The 13895-nt window shown below is 38.9% G+C and overlaps 1 protein-coding gene across 2 annotated transcripts in view; it reads left to right on the plus strand.

Annotated features, from left to right (window-relative positions):
- Positions 1 to 13895, plus strand: part of LOC133995312 (astrotactin-2-like) — a 287008-nt gene that overhangs the window by 46745 nt on the left and 226368 nt on the right. For both annotated transcript variants that reach the window (XM_062434657.1, XM_062434658.1), the window contains exon 2: positions 10287 to 10474. In XM_062434657.1, coding sequence (XP_062290641.1) covers positions 10287 to 10474 — 188 coding nt within the window. The remainder of the gene's footprint in view (positions 1 to 10286; positions 10475 to 13895) is intronic.

The raw sequence follows: 13895 nt of genomic DNA on the forward strand, positions 1-13895 counted from the left end.
GTGTGGATGTGACTGTGTGTTCACTGAATTTAAACAAGCATCAAATAATTCCAGCAAAACTGCCTGAAAATGTGGGGTTTTCTCTTCTTCCAAAATGGTGTGATTCACTTAGAACCACATGGACCAACATATGTGACACAGGAGCTATACTGACAGAGACACACACACACATGTTTATATCCCTCTAAGCATGGCAGTCATGTGCAGATAACACCAAAACTTCCTAGAAAAGAAAGAAAAAAGTTTTGATGCGTTTTTAATTGTGTTCATTTTCATTGCTCTTAATGTAAATGCCATCTATTTAATTAGTGTTTGTAATGAAACGCTATAGTGGCATTTAGTTGCATTGGTGTTAAATAGAAAAGGGGAATCCTGCATGCCTGCATTAGGTCATTATGAATGGTAATGTCACAATTAGCATTTTGGGAATGGGGTCATATGACACCAATATTATTTAGTATGTAATCAGTCTTGCATTTATTTAGTGTGTTTTTTTTTCAAATTATGAATTGTTCAGACTTTGTTGCATGTCCATTTCTCTCTCCCCTTGTTTCCTGTTGGCCTCTTAGCCAGTAATTATAAAATGAAGGTAAAAGTGACCAAAAACATAATCTTGAAAGAAAAAGAAAAAAAAAAGGTGAACTGACCTTTAAGTTGGTCTATTTTTAGTGACAAGCCAAGCTGCTGGCCTCTGGGCCTAATTACTTTTACTCACGGAAACCCTGATAATAATTGTACAATAATGTGTTTGATTTCTACCACACTTTCATTCATAGTAAAACGTGCTACAGTATCAATAACCCAGAACACACAACATATAGAAAATAGTAATAAGAGTTAAGGTTTTAAAAGGCCTTCCTGAATAGAAACAACTTGACCTTTTATAAAGAGATTAGGTCTATGCTGCCCTCAGCTTGGTGCAACAGAGCAGAAGGCTTTGATTCCCCGTTGTGCATAGCTTAGTTTGTTGTGTTTAATTTGGTCCTAAAGCTCAAAAACAACTACCTTCTCCAACATCTTGAACAGGAAAGGGTGGTTGGATGTATGATTTGAGCAGAGATCTGGGAGTGGGGCCCAGGGCACAAGTACATGATTTTGTTTTCCTGAGGATTTTTTCAATGTGGCAATGCCTGGCACCACTAAAATGAAGTAGAGATGACAAGCTCCCAGACAGAGGGTTAAAGACTGGATGAGGCAGAGAGGTAGGGCTGGACATCAGAGAGAGGATGTTGTTGACCTTGGCACTGAAAAAGTCAACAACTGTTACATCGCTCTTGTGTAGCTTCAATTGTGAAAGATGATTGTGGTTTCAGCAGATGATTTATAGTGGAAAAAAGATGCTTAGTGTTGCCAGGACTGCTATCAATTAGGTTGGAGTAGAACTGTAACTAAAGATCTACAAGGTACTTTGAGTAAGTCCTTTGATGTTCACGGATGGCCCGTTTATGGACAGTGAGACCAAACCATCTGAAGCATTGTTCCAGGACATGTCCAGCTTTTATTTTCTGCAGGTCATAAGTGAACCAAAGAGCAGAGCATGAAAACATTGACCTCACATGTATTGACAGGGGCATGAAGATCAAAGACATTGCACAGAGATGTATTGTAGAGTGCCACTAGTTCATCTACTAATGCAGAAGCTGTGCAAGTGATGCCCTTGAGGACAATAGTTGTGATTGCCAGGTCAGTGCTGCTTCAGGCCAAGACACTATCAAACTGAGGAACTCCGACGCAAAATGACAGGAGGGGTTATCAACAGGTATATTCATATCACCAACCACCACAATGTTAGTTGACATGAAGCAGAGTGAGGTGAGGAGCTTGTGTATCCCAGGGAGGAAAGATACATTTGGTAGATAAGAAGGACCATCATGGAGTATGGAGGCCTCAGTTAGCACAGAGTAGTCCCTGGTTTATGCCAGTTTTCAGTTACGCACATGAAATCCAGCCCTTTGCCCAAGACGTGCTCATGTATGAGGAGGGATTTATTGGTTAGAGGTTGTATATGAAATAGTTCCATGGTGGCAGGAGCTTAGTATGGAAATCTCTGTAAACTCCACAGCACACTGAAGTCTGCTCCATATTTTGCATCTTGCCTGCTACAGTGTAGTCTTGCGATGTTTCCAACGATGATGCCCAAGTTCGTTTTGCTTCTGTATGACACATTGAAACTGAAGTGCGAGCCTCTATGGATGTAACAAGGTCTGTTTCTTCAAATCACAAACTATTGTTATTTTAAAAATCCCATGTCGGGTGTAGTTGTGTGGCGGAGTAGGACATCATAATTAGAGGAGTTGCATCGTTTGGACAGAATGGTAGCGTTGGTAACAACCACAATCACAGACAGTGAAGATCATTACAGCAAGCATGAGGGCAGCTCCAGTTGAAGAAAACCCCAGTCACTAGAGTCCATCAGTGACAGCACAGCTCTGGGTGATTTCTGCACTGATAGAGAGTGCCAGATCGGACTTTGTGGCACACATGAGCCTGCAGGCAGTAGACATTAGTTTGAAGTGAAATAGTGCAAAAACAATTATTAAAACAGTATTTGAATGTCTAGAAGGTATGCTAGTATTCTTGTACACCTTTGATGAGTGCCAGACTGATAAATCTCCTTCCCATTTCTGTCTGCTTGCTTCCCTCTTTCATATACTCTCACCTTTCTTTCCCTGTCTTTGCTTTCATTTGGGCTGAGACTTTGAAACCAATGAGACCATCCATACACCCTCAAATGAATAATTGAAAATTTGTCTATCTGTTGTGTTGTCTCAAGGCATCCATGCTATAGGCAGCCTGAGCCAGATATGGGGTACAGTTAGTAGCACATTATGCCACATATGTAATGACAGGAGGCAAAGTGCCTTTAGGGTGCCAGCTTTCATCATGTTGATGACACAGGCTTGTTGCCGAGCTGACAAACTGTCATGGAGCTGTCAGGCTTGCACAATCACTGACTCTAAAATGCTATGATCACTTTTAAACTGATGAATGCCAACCTTTTGGGAGCATGTGTTCTTGTGTGGGTGGGAAGAAAACTTTGATTGCATGTTCTAATTGAGCAATTTATGTTGTTCTGAACCATTTAGAGGCTAGGGGGAGCTTAGTTCCCCAAAAATTATCACTGAAAAAAAACAATAACAAAATCATGATTTTTTTGGGCCCAATGGTAAAGTTAAAATAATGAAAACACCTCTGTCAGCAGTTCAGTGGTTGAAAAGGCAGCAACATGCTACATAGCCACAAAGTTAGTAACAACCTTACCAGCCTCAATTATAATAGACTGACCTTCAAGGTGGACTAGTTATTTTCTTTTAGTGACAATCTCAGCTCTTGTATCCATATAGCACTTTTTTGTTTCTTCTTCTGAACACCAGTATCTTGTTTCAGTTGATTCCAATGAGGAGAGTGCATACCGCAGCATCTGGCTGCCTAGAGAAAAAGCACTGCACCTTGTGTCTTTATTCAGAGTGCTCCAGTCTTTGTTCAGTCGCTCTGAGCGCTTCTTGGGTATCTAAATCTTTTAACTTTTCAGATAGGTGCTGGTGTCGTTACTGTTGCTCCTTTTCAGGCAACCAATCATATCTCATACGGATGTGGGTGTTATACAGATATGAGGGCAAACATCCTCCAGTTGGTGCTCAGGGTGAAAAAACAATAAACAGCAAAGGGGCGATACTAGTCTATCATACAACGGCGGTTAGAGTGGTGATATGTCATCGAAATTGTCAAGATATTTCTCTCATTGCACAACCAGTTCTTCTCAACCCTCCCCTTTGCTACTGACCTTTAGCCTCCCCAAGCATGATATCCCTATATTCTGAACCCACATCTGCTCTCTGTCAGACTGGAGGAGTTAGTATGACCTTGATGATAATTATCATCATCAAAACACAGCCCGATTATGCCATAATTGGTAGACGTGATGTTGAAAATATTGTTATAAAAATTTTTATAAGAGCATTATGGTCGAGATGGTGTTTTTGTAGTCTGATTTTAAAGCACACACCACCCCCACTTTAAAACAAAAATTCAATTCAGTGTGCCCAAACAAAGGCTACTGTCTCCCTAGCTGCAAATAAGACCACTGAGGATTGAATTGAAGATTTATCTAGGTAATACATTTTGGAGTTGGTCCATTAACACTGAATTAGATTTTGAATCTGTGAGATTGTAGAATCTCTGAGATATTATATTCAAATGAGTTCTAACTGTGATGAATATGCTCATATCCCAGCAAAATCTCCATGAGTACCAGTGTCGTTTATAAAAAAACTGTACTTCTGTTGTATATGGTCAGAGAGGAAGCTCATGGGTTTGTCCCTGGATGACATCATTACCAGTCCCTCACTGTTGTTAAGCATAAGGAACTATTTCAAGTTAACATTAATATGTTGAAACAGCAAAAATGTAAATTCAATTACAGGGTGGATTTTAATTTCAAGCACCAAAGCAGATTTATATTGCAGCACATTGCTGTCATACGGTTATGCTTAGTGTTGTTACTATAAAATTCATCATCTTCCATTTTAACAAGATAAGTTTCAAGTTCTAACAAAGTTTTATCATGACATATTTTCTTGTATACATTTACAAAATTGTTATTTTTAAGAAACTTTTCCTGTTAAAAAAACGTGATTTCCGGTTATAAAAACATGATTTTATCTCGTTATATCATGAAATCCATTCTTACATAAAACCAATGCACCTTGTTTAAAAACAAAAACAAAACAACAACATTTTGTACACTTTATTCATCAGTTAGTAGGTAAATTTGTCTACTGTTTGGTGCTGGGCAGGTGGCATAGAATTCATTTTTATAGCTTGTTTGCTGAAAACAGCTCCTTGCTGTGTCTGGCAACAATGTAGTCAGAGAGGTGAGAGTCAACCAAAACGTAACGTTATGAGTATAGCTTCTGTTCCCTGAAGGGGAGGAACAAGTTACAACACATATAGTATGGGATATCATGCCCCACGTGACCTGACTGAAAACACTTATATTCATGCTTTTAAGGTGTATGTCAGGCCCAGCCTGAATACATCTGTCACCACAGTCATCCTTCAGTTCGATAGCCATTTTTCACAGAGAGCTGAGCAAAGGGACAACCTAGTGTTGCACCTCATTCCTCTCCTTCAGGAAATAACAGTTCCAGTCCTTACATTGTGTTCCCTTTCACTTGGTACAACATATATAGTATGGGACATGTGTTTAAGCCCTGCAGAACAGCCTCTGAGCACTCAGGGTGTGGTCTATGCAGGTGTGCAACACACACATAGGACTCGAGGAATGCAACCTCCTCTGCTATTCAGATGCAAAAGGAAGGGGAAAACATCTCAAGAGTTGATGGAACAACAAAATAATGGCTTTACCAACCTTTGTTCCTGGCCAAAGTGGGAACAACTTGTATTGCTTCCTTGTTCAACCAATTGTTTATTTCCTGACTGAGTACCATTGCCTATTCCCCTGTAACTGTGTTTATTATGGAAAGAAAACAAGGTGGTCTGACCTGGAACTGTAACCAGTACCCACTGAGACACCATTGGGGGAGGTGAACTGAACTGCTAGCCAACTCGCCTGCAGCACTGTATAGGATGGGCTGTTGCCCTCTGGTGTGCTGTGCCTGCTGCTGGAGCCACTCTCCATTTTGTTCCAGAGCTAGGAGGAGTATGGTTTCTTCTTCTTAGGCAGTGAGTCCCTCTGGAGGCAGACCCTTGCTCCAAGCCAAGTGGCATTGAGTTTGCCCCACTGCCCCACCAGCTGTGCCCAAACCCGTGGATGGCAGTGCCCTGTTTGGGGGAACCAGTGGTATTGTTAACTTGCAAGAGGTGGATAGATGATTTGGTTTCACATCATGTCTGGGGATGATACTTTTCAGATTTTTTGCCTGCTTCTTCCTTAGTTCAAGCTTCCCCTAAATAGCGTCGACTGACTGCCCTAACAAACCCTCAGCATAGTGGCTTGTCCCAATAAAAGGCCCTGTCCCTATTCAGAACGTCTGAGAGAATCATCTATAGGTGCCACCACTGTAGATGCTATCCCTCTGCCCAGGGATAGCACTGCACAGTGGGACATGCAGAAGATGTCATCCGTGACAACGCTGACCTTGTTGAGAAGAAGTGCCAGTGGACTGTCGGGGGGCATCTGTTGCCAAACTCCACCAGACACATGGCTTGATATGTCTGAAGCATGGTGACATAGTTCAATGCATGGGCATTGTCTGCATGCACCTGGTAAATCTTCTCCAGCTGAGATAGGGAAAAGCTGCAGTGCTTGAATATGGTAGGACTGTGGAGCCACTCACACCATCATTGTGGGGCTGTTTGTGGATAAATTCAACTTTTCAAACACCCAACTGTGAGAGGTTGTGCTAAGTAGACATCAGTCTTGCTTAAGGAAGAATGTAAAGAGTGTGAAAACTAAAGGAAACTCAAAATTGTACTCAGCACTTTCTAGTCAAACCTTGCAGATGATAAACAAAATATAAAAAGAAACATCCAAGAGGAGGATCAGATAAAAGAAAACGGATAAAGAAAAACATGGTAAGATGCAGAGTGAGCACTTATGTGATCACGGGCTCTTGTAATAAGAGCTCTGCTGACATCGAGTGTTCAATAGATTTCACTTAGGAATATTTTAAGTGCCTGCAGACAGGACTTAGCAAAGACTGGGAAGGCTTTATCAAGGATTTAGGCCAAGCTCTCCATAGCTGTCCTGACTATTATGCAAACCTTGTGAAAAGTGAAAAGGCACTATACCAAGGCTTTTATTTGTTTCAACATCATCATTTCAGGCTCCTTGAACTCATCCAGTAACTAATGGAAAACAAAATGCTTTGCTTGACTCAAAATGATTAAAAACGTATATATTTAAAGGTGAATCCAAATCCAAAGATTTCCTACTGAAATTCATTCACTCAATAATCAAGGTTTTACTAATATTAACCATTCACTATGAATTCCTGGGGAAGAGGGTACATTCTGCGGTTCTGAACTGCTATATTTACAGGTTTCCCTTCAAGGACAGTAACGGTGGAATATGTATACTTTAAAGTGCAGCTCATCTACCTGTCTTGCAACCATTTCAGAAAACAAACCATACATTTCCAAATAATTTCTTCATTTGATGCAGCAATTCACTTCAGTTAATTTTCTCAGGGTGTGAAAATAAACTTGTAGATGCTAAACTAACTAACTTACTTTAAATCAGCAATCCACCATAGTGAACATTTTGTTGCTTTATTTTGTTGTCTTAGAGTTTCATATTTTTCCTAGTACTGGTTTGAAAATTACTTTCAGGCTTTCAGCTTCAACAAAAAAAGAAAGAAAGAAAGAAAGAAATCATAGGTGTGCTGATGATATCTTTATATCTTTCTCAAGAAATGTTCACATGGATTTTCATTGACTTAAATACATGGCTTCTTGCAAGGTCAGGGATTAATTGAAAGCCTGTGTAATATACAATGCAAAACCACCAATATAGTCTCTTGTAGATTCAGAGAAATGGATGAGTCCACAAAGCTAGTCTTCCACCTTTTTGTCATTTTAACAGTTTTGAATGATGTGACAGCCATAATGTATTTTTATCTTCCTTCTTCTTGGGCTTTATGGCCACAATGCTAATAACCTACAGTGTGAGAAACACACAACCATTTCAAATGAGCTTTTTCACCCTGTAAGGATTCAAGCCTCGAGATGTGTCACAATTTCTTTGTGATCCATGGAGACAGTTTTCATGGGTCTAAAAAATGTTCATGATAGCATTCCTTTGGGTTGTCCTTGGACTCAGTTTAGTGGACGCTGTATTGCTGACACCCTTGCTGGGAGCACACTGGCTTCAGTCACACACAGAGTATACACATATACACATATTCATGGACATATACACATTAATAATGTTCCTCCTAATGAATTACAAGCAGACCTTGAGGCCATACACCTATATCCCAACAACGTCTGGCTTGGTGCCCAATGACAAGCCTCATAGCACAAAAGACAAGGACACACACACACACACACACACACACACACACACACACAATCAATCCCTTTGTCTTTAAATAGCATGCTTACTAACCGTCCTCATCTACATAACAATCATACAAAGGTAGGTAACAGCACTAGAAACTCTACTACTGTCCACCCATCATGCATTTGATTACTTTCGTTGCTGCAAGATTTGCCTTTTCAGTTTTTCACATGAAAGTCACTTTTCATTCATGTCAAACTAAGTGTCAGTATTGTGCATAATCTGAGTTATTTAAAGGCATCTGAGATGCACATAAGGCACATGAGCCTAGGTAAATTTGACAGGAGCTTGGTAGTTATAAACTTCTTTTTAAACAGTAACAGAAGGTAGGAGGCGCCTCACTTTTGGTCCAGCAGACAAAACTTTATCTAACTGTCAAGGTGAAAGGTCAAGCTTTGTGTCTTCAGTCCACAGATTAAACTTAAATAGTTGAATAGCCAGCAGTTATGGCATTTAAAATGTCACACCCTGCAAACTTTTATCATAAGCTGTAGTCAGCAAAAGTATAGTAACATCTCACAGGTCTATTATAAGAGGAAATATATTTAAAGTGCACTCTCAAAATATTCAGAAGCTTTAAGACAATGTGACTTAATGCTGAAGAAAATAGTCTGTCGATAGTCAGAAAACTATGTGAACAATTTTGATTATTGATTTGATAATTCATTAAGCAAAAATACCAAATGTCCCCCCAGTTCCTGCTTTTCCAATTTGTTGCCTCTGTTTTGTATAATTGTTAAGTCCTTTTTTAAGATCTTTTTTTTTTTTAACAGAACAATATATCTGAAAATGTAAATCTTAGTCTGAATGGTACTGTTCATTTTTTGACATTTTACAGAGTCAATGATTAATTAATGAATAAAAAAAACAATCAGATAAATCATGGAAAAGTATGAAGGAACGTATGAGAAAATGAATGAAATACTTTCCTACACAGATAATATATTACTATTTTTACCTAATATTTGATAGATAATTATATCATGGGTTCTATGTACTGAGTTGTCAGTCTGTCATTTTCGGATTGGATGTCTGTTGTACATGCTCCCCCCCGCACCTGAAGGCCCATGGCACTGTTGAGCAGAGCTCACATAACCCTCCCTTCCCGCCCATGTCCTCTGACCTACAGTCAGCAGGTTAATAACCAGCTGCACCGAAAGCCATTTGTCATTTGCTACCTGCCGCTGATAGGAGATGTCAGCAGATGGCTATGCCCTTGTCACCCAGCCACATGACAAATACTGTATCAAGCCTCACAATCTGAGGCTCCCTGAGGCTTCTCAGTATTCCTTTACTGAACAAGCATTCCCAGTTGATAGCATTAGATTATTGTGCCATGATCCATATCGAGATAAACTGGCGATCTCCCTGTTCTTTTTTATCTCTTTTTTCCATTGCCCCATGAACTGTGAATTGTTTTTTTTTTTTTTTTTTTTCACTTTGTACATTTTACCTTCTACTTTGCCTTTTTTTTCTCCACTGCTTAAATGTTTCTAGCGTTCCTTTGATGTTGGATTCTTAATGTCAGCACTGGCTTGGAGCTAATGGTTTAATATCGGTACAAATTGTAGGGTGATTTATGTAGATAAGAAGAGGACATTGAATGGTGAAACAGCATTTCTACAACTGCTGTGGACATATGAATTTAATCAAGCTTGATAAATCCATTATCTTATTATGTGTAGAGTTTTTTGTGTCTGTTTCTTGTCTGACAAGAAAGAGGGTGTAAACAAATGAATATTAACAGGAATAAGCCTTCCCCAACTGTGATTCATTTTGTTGCTGTGTTGACTGTGATGGCTGAAACATCTGTGATACTTGGCAATTATTAATTTTGAATTTAGACACATCTCTGACTAATACATTGGATGAAAAAGTTGTATTATAAAGATTTCATCACAGCAGCTAGGCAATGCAGTGGCTTGACAGTGATACTTACTGAGCCAACTGCACAGCTGAAGAAAAAAAAAAAAGACAGCCGAGCAAGTCTGTCCAACTATTTACGTTCTTGGGTGTAGGTCTGTGCTGATGTACACTGAGATGGTGCACTGCACTAGAATGCCAATGCATAATCTACAGTGACATTTGAATTTTCAAAGACTGTCAAGTTGTTTTTCTTGTACATGTTCACAAAATAAAAGATATCTACGCACACAGACAGGCATGTGCTTTTAACAAGGACAGTTTAAATGTCAGTTTGTCATGGATTAAGTGTTGATGCTACTAACCATTTCCTTTTCTTCTCCCTTACTATTATCTGCAGAGATGTCGGGTACGGGAGAAGATATTTCTCAGGTACACTGGAAGCAACAGTGGTTGGAAAATGGGACACTGTACTTCCATGTGTCCATGACTGAGTCTGAGCTTGTAGCTCAGACAACACAACCCACAGCCCGGGAGCCTGCTCATGTCCTACATGAACACATGCATCTGCTTCACATCTCAGTTATGGTATGTTTTAAACACCTATGCATGCTAAATGTGGTTGTGGATGTACAAACAATCAGGTATGTGTACATGTGTGGCATGGAACGTGTAAGCATACCATTGTTGACAATAATTTTCTGTTAAGTGGGACTGTCTTCTATGTGGTCATCCAAACATATCATATGCAGTTGATGGTTGCTGGTGTCCTTCTTTTTGGAGTTGATTGTCATGGAGTGTTTTAACTACAGTATATGTCTGTGTAAACTGTGGACATTTTAGTCTGTGCGGAAAAAAAAAAACAAAAAAAAAAAATCCCAGTCGGTAGTTGTTTAGTGTGAGGTTTAAGGCCCAGCCAGCACAGTGAAATTCATCCATGTGTCTTGACAAAATATTTGGTTCTAGATGTTGGGGATTACTCACTGGGTAAACTACTGTGGTTGGCATGCAAACCGCTAAAACGCTAGCCAGTTTGGAACACGTTAGCGCTAGTCATAAAATCTCCCAGAGCTTTTTTTGTATGTTATCTGTAATATAATTAATATTCTGTTTACTTTGACTTTGAATTTTGTTCTCAGGATTGAACATAATCTCATTCAATTAAGACTTATTGGGGGCTAGGGGGGGCTAGCTCAATTGCTAATAGGACATAAAATTCAAAGTTAATTTAAAAGACAGATTTGTACCATTGACTCTCATTCCTCTTTTCTGGAGCATCGATGCTCCAATAGAGAAATATAATTAAAAGTGGATTGTGCAACATGGTTGTATCTAGATGGTTGCAAAACTCTCACATGATTTGCAAGTATTGTTTCTTCACTGTGCACATTCTACAAGGTATTTATATTGTATGATGTGACAACTCTAGTTAAAGTCTGGTTAAGTTTAGGCACAAAAAGGACTATCATTCGGTTAAGTTTCCACCAAGCTGTCAGAGTCACTGCTATAAATGGGTTTTTGAAGCAATCTTGTTGTTTTTCCTGACTGTGTAAGAAGACTGTGTTGTTCAATGTCCAGCCATGTTTGTTGTGATTGTTTGTTCATTTGAAGCCATTTTGTTATGTATTGAAGATGATTTGTGAAGTTTTAGAATCCAATGTATTTTGGTTTCCGTAATGTTAATATCCTGATTCTTGTTTTTTATGTTTCCAGTAGATTGTTTTAGTCCAGGGTTAAACCAGTGTATGTATATAATGTAGGTTGGACTGAAGTCAGGAAAAAACATAGTTTGGTAATATGGAATTTTTTATTGCTGCTATTCTTCCTATCAAAAAAAAAAAAAAAATGTTGCAGGTCTTCCTTAATATTTTAAAGTAATGGACATAAATTTAGCAGATTATATCCGACATCTTGGTGGAGATAATGATACCAAGATATCTGGAATTACCTGTTGTTATGGTGAAGATAAGATTGGAGACTTCTGTAAGGCATGCTGTTGGTTTTGTTAAATATAAGAGTACTTTCATATAAGCTGATTTTATGGTGGGAAATTATAGTTTTGATGAATAGATGATGGGAGCGGCTTGATGAAGATGGCAAAAATTAATAGAAAGAGTGGACAGAAAGAATATAAATTGTTGGGAGGTGTGATTATTGGTGATAAGGGATGCGAAAGGTGAGCTATAGTGTTTTGTTCCACTGAATTGACACCTCTTACAAACTAAATCTCTCGAGAGTGAGGAAAAAATATGTCCAGTTTCCTTTATCAAAAGCTTTTTCAGCTTCCAGTGATGTAATAATGGTATTTAGGTAATTTCTTTGGGATATGTTCATTGAACCGAATAGACAGCACATGTTGGTGGATGAATGGCTGCCATTTATAAAACCTATTTGGTCCGTTTGGATTAAATAGGATATGACTGATTCCAATCTGTTGGTTTGTGCTTTGCTTATTATTATGAGATTGCTGTCGATTACGCTTATTAGTCTGTAGCTTGAGGTGAGTGCTGGGTCTTTGTTGGGTTTGAGCAGTACTGAAATGAGAGCAATATTCATGTGTGGTGGTATATTTCTTGATTTATTTTCAATAAGAATTCTGAACAGAGGAGATATGAAGTGTCAAAACTGTTTGTAGAATTTTATGGGAAGACCATCTGAACTAGATTATTGTTGTGGATAAGATAGCTTTCTCAAGTTCTTCTGGAGTCAAAGGTTGGTCTAATGAGTTTGCCTGTTCTATGAATAGTTTAGGAAGTTTGATGTTATCAAGAATTGTGTGGATACTTGAGGTGTGACATTATCAGAGTGGTAAAATTCCTTACAGTAATCCTGGAAGATCCTGTTTGTTGTTTGGATGATGAATATGATTTCCATATGGATCTTAATTGGTGTTACCAGTGTTTTGTCTTTATTTCTTTTTAGCTGATCGGTGAGGAATAGACCTGTTTTGTTGTTGTGTTCAAACACTTGAATCTTGTTCTTTTCAAGCTGAAACTTAATTTTCTGTATTTTCTGTAAGTTTGAATTAAAGTTTCTAAACATTTCTTGTTCTTTCTTCTTCCTGTGTGTAGAATATACAATTATAGTTCCTCTTCCATTGCTGTCTCTGTGCAATGGTTATGTCTATTAAAAGGCCCACCTAAGGAGAAGGAGTGTTTTCCCTGCTTTACCTTGCCATCAGACATCCCATTCTTTTGGCACTACATTTTGTCAACCGTAGAACTTCCATATCCCTACAAATGCAGTGCACTATACTATGCCACAGTAACACTCTCTGACCCAGACAGCTGATCAACAGCACAATACAGTGCACAGCATGTGTAGCAACACCTGTATATTAGTGGAAATCCGGTCGTTGGTGTTGGTGGATGAGTCTGTTTTTGTTTCCTTTAGGGTGGTTGCTTGACTGGTTATCCAAGTTCTTGTTTTACCTTCTTCATTAAGCACTTGTAGTAGTATTGATTGAAAAATTCCTCTAAGACCTCCACTCTGAAAAGGTGTTGCGTTGTCCTGTGTTGATTTTGGAAAAAGTCCAGTAGTGTCCTGAGAAGTTGTAAATCTTTAGGTTAAAGTTTAGCAGAAGTGTAGAATCTGATCTAGCTGTGTGCCACCATGTTGAATGTCAAATTTCATTGTTGTAGTCTTTCCATCTCACAGCGTGCTCACTTTGTCCCCACCTAGTCCATAATGTAACTGATAACTCCCCTCCTTCATGTGATTGGTCTACATCATTCCATTCCTCTCCTTGAGTGTTTATTGTGAACCCAAACCTCTGCACTCTGACCATCGTATGTGTGCTATGATTAACCATTCTGTCGCTGCTTGCTTTTTAAATTTATTTCGTAATACCATCTCACCTATATTGATCTCAGTACTTTTAAAGTGCTCTATCTCCTCTTGTTAATTTACCAAAAATACCTCCCCTCCCAGCTTTGTCATCACTTCACTTCTTCACTTTGTCCCCAAATTCCAACTTTTCAGCCTTCAAGTCTCATGTTTCACACATGTT

Source organism: Scomber scombrus, chromosome 15 (genome assembly GCF_963691925.1).
Source record: "Scomber scombrus chromosome 15, fScoSco1.1, whole genome shotgun sequence".
NCBI classification, from domain to species: Eukaryota; Metazoa; Chordata; class Actinopteri; order Scombriformes; family Scombridae; genus Scomber; species Scomber scombrus.